Genomic DNA, 7,500 nt, shown 5'->3' with positions numbered 1-7,500 from the left:
CATCTTCCTTGTCTGCGTTACAACACTGCTACGTAGAAGGATGGAGAAGCAGGCTGGAGTTACCATCAACTTCAGGGTTGATGGTAACCTGTTTAACATCAGGAGGCTACAGGCAACTACCAAGCTGACCTCAGAGACCATCATTGAGCTACAGTACGCTGATGACTGTGCCCTGGTTGCCCATACACCAGAGGCTCTGCAAAACATTCTCTCGGCAGCTGTAACTGCATCCACCAGAATGGGACTGACGATCAACACCCAGAAGACAGAGGTACTCTGTCAGTCCAGTGCTGACCTCCCACCAAACCCAATAATCCTCACAGCAGCAGGGGAACACCTGCTCATGGTGCCCACCTTCAAATATCTGGGGAGCATAGTGTCTGACACCTGCTCATTGGATGATGAGATCCAGAGCTGTCTCAAGCAAGCATCAGCATCTTTCAGTCGACTAAGGAGAAGGGTCTTTCAAAACGACAACCTTAGACTCCACACCAAAATGCTGGTCTACAGAGCTGTATGCATCACTACATTACTGTATGGATGTGAGGCATGGACTATCTACAGCCGACATCTGAAGAGCCTGGAGACCTTCCATGTAAGATGTCTTCAGAAGATCCTTGGCATCACATGGAGGGACAGAGTGCCGCACACAGAGGTGTTGGAGAGGGCAGGCAGCTGCAGCATGGAGTCCATTATGGCCCAACGCCAACTCGGGTGGCTGGGGCATGTTGTTCGAATGCCCAGCCACAGACTGCCACGCCGTATCCTCTATGGTCAGTTACATCTAGGCCAACGCAGTGCTGGTGGGCAGAAGAAGCGGTTCAAAGACCAAATGAAGAACATCCTAAAGAGATGTCGGATAAACCTCTCCTCACTGGAGGAACTTGCTTCCTGCCGAGACCTCTGGCGCTCCCACTGCTCACAGGGAGTGGATTACATGAAGAGCGCATGCAACACCGTGCAGCAAAGTGTGCAAAGAGACATGCTCGCCAGGCCACCCCTGCTCCCCCCAGCACCCCCTTCACATGCTCTGTCTGTAACCGCATCTGTGGATCCAGGATCGGACTGTTCAAACATCAGCAGACTCACAAATAAAAGAAGATGGTCATCATCGGATCGATGGACAACCCCAAGCATATATATATATATATATATATATATATATATATATATATATATATATATATATATATATATATATATATATATATATATATATATGAGAGAGAGAGAGAGAGAGAGAATTTGTTGTTAATAGTTGTTCCAAATCCCCTATTTTGATCACTGTATTGTTATGTCGTGAGAATTATTAACCTAGTAAATCTGAATAATTTCAAGAGGTTTGTGATCCACACTTCAAAAAAGTAAAACAAATATGGTGGTGTTGAAAATGATATTGGGTTTTAATGTCTTCTTAATGTAAACTAAAACCTACTAACATATCTTGTCTGCGATTTGAAAGATATATAAGTATATTGCTTTTGCTTAATTAACTATACTACATAAAATTGGAGCATTTTTTGGAGGACGACTAGCATTTACCTAAACTTGGTTTCCTCTGATTTTTTTTGTTTCAATAATACATTTTTCATCTATCTTGAACAAAATGCATTCTTTTATTTTTATTGTTTCTTTATTATTTTTTTTTAGCACATATTGTTTTACAGTTTTCCAAAAGTAATTAAATTACATGACTTCAATATTATAGTAGAGACCCCTTGCTACTTCGCACTTCAGTTAACGCTGGTTCTCTACTTTGCTAGGTGAAAAACATTTACCGTATTTTCCGCAATATAAGGCGCACCTAAAAGCCTTTATTTTTTTCAAAAGCTGACCATGCGCCCTATAATACAGTGCGCCTTATTTATGGATCAATATTAATTCGCAAAGTCTTGCAACTAACTTGCAGCCGCCGACTAGATTTTCCCCCGAACGCCAAGTCGTCCGCGGTGTATGCTGGGATTTATTTACCGGCGTTTCATTGGCTAACCAATGTGTCAATCATCATTTGAATGGATCACTATTGGCTAAAGTTATTCGGAGGTCAAGGGGAGGATCCTTTTTATCATTTACAGGCTGGCATTGGCTTGAACGGCAAAACAAAGCCTGCAATTGGCCGAAAAATATGAATGCGTATAGCACGTGGCTGACGGCATACAGAAAGCATTTTTTTACTATTTTGTATTTGTAAATATTTTATTCTCCTGGATTTACTAAACTCACGGATATAAGAGAACCACGGCTGCACATTATTATGAACACAACGACTTTGGTGAGCTACTTAGGCTATATATATTATCCCTGTATCTTGTTTCAGACTGAACTCGATGTTTCTGTGATAAGCGGTGCAGATAATGGATGGAATGGAGTGTCCATTTTTAAATTAAACTCAATTCCAAGTGTTTATTGTCATATATACAGTAAAGTTGTGAGCGAAAAAGAAAATAGAAACTAAGGAATGGTTGGCATTTCTTGAATCCCAAGACTTTAACCTTCCGAATGATGGAACAATGCATTTGAGTGACATCGTACGGACACCGCATCCGCACGTGTTCTCGACACGCATTTGCGTCTTTGCAAGCTTTCGGAATGTTAAGGGGGTAATAAGTTTGACTGAACTATCTGACTGTTTTGTCCACGTTGCCTTATAATCCGGTGCGTTTTATGTATGTCAAAAATAGGACCAAAAACAATTTTTTCGGGGTGCGCCCTATAATCCGGTGCGCCTCATAGTGCGGAAAATACGGTAATTGAAAAAAAACACCCTTCTTCCACCACGAGGAACCTTTCGGGCAGCCAAGATTCAATTTGAAAAAATGAAAATCTCAGGAAAACCAATGCTTACCGCACCAACGGAGAAAGTCTCTGGAAAAAAACTCGGGCAGTATTTCAATCGGCCGATGAGTGGGAGCTAGGAGCAGCTGACTGACCAGCACTTCTTGGCTTGAGATATATGATGCCGATCGGCCAATTCATATCATAGCGTCGTTCATACTGTATTTTGACCGGTGAACCTGCTCTGTGTTCTTTCTCTCACTAAGCATTTATGTCCTGCTCCTTCGTCGTGCTGCCTAAACTATGCATATCTCTCTCTCGTTCTCGTTCTTTCCTGCGCACACCCAGCCAGGCAGTCTGCAGGGCTTTGATTAGGGGCGCCTCCCCCTAAAACAACATAAAGGTGGCCCAAAAAATACTTCAAAATATTTAAAGTAAGTACTGGATTTCAATTCGTTATCTTGCTCTCTGATTCTCAGTCGGTGAGTAAATGCACTCCAATGAAGGCGCCAAAAAATAACAATAAAAAAGTTGCGACACTAGCTCACAGACTTTCACTGTATTAGGATTACTGATTACATTTTTAAAAAGGCAACAAGTAACTGTATCAGATTACATTTTTAAAGTAATCCTCCCAACCCTGCACATGATCAACTGTGAGCAAAGATTATATTCATGAAGATGCCTCACTCTGTTGGACTACTCATTGTCAACGTTTTAATATCTATTTGTGTCCACAACATCGACTAGTCGTTGCAGCCCTACTGTAAAGTACGTTTGTTTGTACCATGACACTAACTTATTGTCCCTTTCATTAGATTATCAAAGCCCTTTGGATGTTTTCGGACTTGATTCAAAATCTTCAGTTCTAACCAGCAGTCAGGCGGCAACTTTCCACAAGTCCCCTGTGCAACCCACCGCCATCACGGCACCGCAACACCCCCAAGGTCTCGGGCCCAATCCCTGCGTGCTCGTCAACATTCACCCCGAAGACCTTAACAAGGAAGACGTCATCTTCTTCTAGACTATGCGGAGGCTAAGCCACCCAGCGGTCTTTCTTAAATGCAAACAAAAATGACGGGCGGAAACTTCGGCCTTCTTTAACCCAGGATCCAAAGACTCCAGCCGGCGATTTTTAAGACAGGACTGCCAGGTGCGGCCAGAGTGCTTGATGGTTGGTTTGCACAGTGTAAATACTGGTGACTCTTGAAAGAGTTTCTTTTTGTTTTTCAAAAATGGTTTGTACAGATGTCAAACTCGTAGTCTGGATAATTTAGTTGCTTGTGTTCTTAATTATGCTGTCATTGAACTTTTTTTAATTTCTTCAATCAGGTGCCGTTTTCCAGCTCTTTAGCACGTGTTTTACACTACACCTATAATCTGCACCTGACCCCGCTTCAGTCAATTTTTCACATTGTTTTGATTTTGTAACGAAAACCTAAATTTGCTGACTTGGGTGGTAAGACCACAAACTGTTTTGAATTTATATCAAATCATAGTACAGTGAGACCTCGCTACTTCGCGGTTCGACGTTCGCGGATTCAGAGCTTCGCGGTCTGTAAGGGGCGTCGCTACTTTTTGCGGGAATCCCCGTCGGCCGACGACCTCGTTTCCTGGTGTTGTGTCCAAATCCGACTCCCGTACAGAATCCTCCCCCCCTCGCGTGAACGCGCATTCTGCTGCGCTTCCGACATAAGCGATCGTATTCTATATAATACGCTTATTGAAACCATAAAGGGAGCTAATTAAAATATTTGGGCGATCTTAGTCTATATATCGCGTTTATTTAAACAATAAAGCGCGATCGTATTCTACAAAATGCGTTTGTTAACGCGGATGAAAAAGTCACCAACGTCACGTCTCCTGCTCGGGCCGCGATGGCTCTACATGGCGCTACACAGCCCTTGTTGGGGGGGAAAGGGGTAGGGGGGGCCTGTGGGGGTTAGAGGGCGGTGAAGCGGAAGCCGCGTGGACCCAGCAGTGGCAGCCGTGGGCTACCAGTACACTCAGTACGGCCAGAGTAAGTCGAGAGCCTTCCCGGCTTAGCATGGTGCTCGTGGCGCACGTTAAAGCTCGTGTTTGCTGACGGGATCTCAAAGACTATTATGCATTACGGCGGTGAAGCGGGAGCCGCACCAAAACCGCGCGCCGGTGTTGTGCCCAAATCCGACTCCCGTACAAATTCTGCGCTTCCGACAGGCCGGCCTCCGCACGGAGAGCCCGACCCGCTCGGCTTGTCGCGGTGTCGTGCGTATCGCGCCCGGAAGTACCCGCGCCGCAGGTTAGGGGCTCGCTCGCGAATAATAAGGATAAGCGGTGCAGATAATGAGATCTGATTTATTTTTTCCTTTTTGAAGGGGTGTCGCTACTTCGCAGATTTTCCATTTTTCGGGTTGTTTTGCTCCCCATTAATCGGGTCTAAAAATATAATAATTTAAATATTTTTTTTTTATTATTATTACTTTTTTTTTCCTTTTTGAAGTGGCGTTGCTACTTCGCAGATTTTCAGTTTGGGCGGGTGGTTTTGGTCCCCATTAACCGGGTCTAAAAAATAATTTAAAAAAAAAAAAACATTTTTTTTTTTTGAAGGTGCGCTGCTACTTCGCGGATTTTCTCTTATCGCGGGTGGTTTTGGTCCCCATTAACCGCGATAACCGAGGTCTTACTGTATATTTTAGACTTTTGGGGTCCAGCTGTTTAAGAGAGAAAAAAACGTTCTTGTACTGTAAATTTCCTCATGACGAGACTCGCAGGACAAAGCTTGAAGGTCGAGCATGCAGACAACATCATGCTGTTATGACACATTCGTGACATCTTGCCGCTTCCTGGTGATTTCTCTTTGCAGGGGAAGAAGTGATCAGATTTTATCACATTAATATCTGTATTTCATATATATTTTTATTTAATGTCCAATGTATCAGCTTGTGTCTTTAGCCATCAGGAAAAATGCCTAATTTTATTAAAGAAACATGGAGATGTCCATCCCAACACATCCATTAACCTAAAGACCCACTGTGTATGAAATAATTCTGATCTGTTTCAACACGTGACAGTACACATCGGGGAAAGGAAGGCCTGAGTAGCCCTGTCTGGAGAAAAGAATGTTCAATTTTTTTAATTGTATATAGCAACCCTTATTGGTGTAAAACACTTCATTATTTAAAATAAAACACATTTGATTCAATTATTGACAAAAAACACATTCACTATCTCAGAAACAGTCCAAATGACCATATTTTCTAAACTAGCTGGTCCCGTTGGTGCTTTCAACACTTAATAGAAACTGACCTGAAAGAGCTGAGCCCTGCATGTTATTATCGCCGAGATAAATTTTCCACTCTTTCATTCTTTAGCCACTTTGCTTCAGGGTCCACTGCTGGTTATGCAAGGGAACATCGCTGAGTTCTGTTACTGAGTCCCCTTTGGCTAGCTGCTAAAGTTAGCCTCTTAAACCAGCTCTGACCAACTCTAGCTATTTGGTCTTTTTACCCATTCGAGTTTATCCCTCATGCTTGTCTACTGTCTTTTGTTACACTTGCAAGTATTAACATTAGTTGGGAAAGTTTAGTCAACTATAAGTTGTGGATTTGTTTTAGTACAAGAAAACCTGAAAATGTATGTATTTTTCTTGATTCTTTTTAGTTTGTTTTCACTAGCCGCTAAAGTAAGACCTTCACACCAAGTCTGACCAATGCCAGCTATCGGTTCTTTTCAGCCGCTCCAGATGTATTCATCTCCTTTAGTCTTTTGTTTTCGCTTTCATGTCTTGTCACTAGCAAGAACTGTGCTTGTGTCACTCCACCAAAGAGGCTCATGATCTCAGGCAAGTCTTACTTTTAATGATTTAATCCCAGCGTACTGATATTCTCAAAAAACAGCTCTACAATAAGAACAAAACGAAAAAAAATGTTGTCTGAGCCTTCTGCAAAACTCCTGAGCAAGCAGTATTTTTCATATTTTAATTCCACATTTATCCAGTGGCCTGTTCGGCATTGTTGACAGTTTGGCAAACAAACTGATGCCGTCTGTTTTGGCCAGTAAGGCATCCAGCTAAGGCCAAAACCTTTTGTTTGTTTCGAATCAAAAGCGACAGATGCAGAATGGAAGAATGCATTTTTTGGTGTAGTTAAAAATAAAATGTGATATTCAGTTGGTTGATATCAAAACATGATTGTTGTAGAACAGCCTTTTTCATCCAATTAAGCAAATGTGATTGAAATCCACTCAGAAATAATAAACCACAGGTGAGTAAATATTTTGCAGCAGGTACATTTCCCATGTTTCAGTTTTCCCTGCAAAAAAAAGAAAACATAGTTTAAAAATCATCAGAATGAATAATGTAATTCCCTCGCTACTTCACATCCTCAGGGCACTGTCGGTTGAAATATATTCCACAATCCATTAATCCCTATCGCATACTGCCGGAGTGTGCGTTGTTTTCAAGCCTTTCTGTCCACCCAAAAGTCAATTGCACCTGTGTGGGCAAAATCCAGTATCCCTGATTTGCTGCAAGCAGAGACTGCATTAATAGCCTTTTGTTTTTTCGTTATTGCCACCTGAGCCTGACACATCTAGAGGAGAAGAACACCCATGTGCGGATGCTGTTCCTGGACTTCAGTTCAGCATTCAACACCATCATCCCACAACATCTGGTAGACAAAATGAGACTCCTGGGTTTCAACACCCCCCTGTGGAACTGGCTGCTGGACTTCCTCTGTGACAGAC

The 7,500-nt window shown here is 42.5% G+C and overlaps 1 protein-coding gene across 2 annotated transcripts in view; it reads left to right on the top strand.

Moving 5' to 3' along the window:
* The window catches only part of LOC148345878 (rho guanine nucleotide exchange factor 18-like), a 67,869-nt gene that overhangs the window by 51,336 nt on the left and 9,033 nt on the right, over nt 1–7,500 (top strand). Inside the window, exon 19 of one of the 2 annotated variants that reach the window (XM_088325767.1) lies at nt 3,594–3,662. The exons of the other annotated variant lie outside the window; for it this stretch is intronic. Coding sequence (XP_088181893.1) covers nt 3,594–3,647 — 54 coding nt within the window. The 3' untranslated portion in view covers nt 3,648–3,662. Of the gene's footprint in view, nt 1–3,593; nt 3,663–7,500 lie in introns of those variants that run through there. 2 annotated transcript variants of the gene reach the window in all.

This window comes from Urocampus carinirostris, unplaced genomic scaffold (assembly GCF_059441175.1).
Source record: "Urocampus carinirostris isolate Australia breed hairy pipefish unplaced genomic scaffold, RoL_Ucar_1.0 HiC_scaffold_21, whole genome shotgun sequence".
Taxonomy (NCBI): domain Eukaryota; kingdom Metazoa; phylum Chordata; class Actinopteri; order Syngnathiformes; family Syngnathidae; genus Urocampus; species Urocampus carinirostris.
The sequence above is the reverse complement of the archived record's forward strand: the minus strand, read 5'-3'. Positions and strand labels throughout refer to the sequence as shown.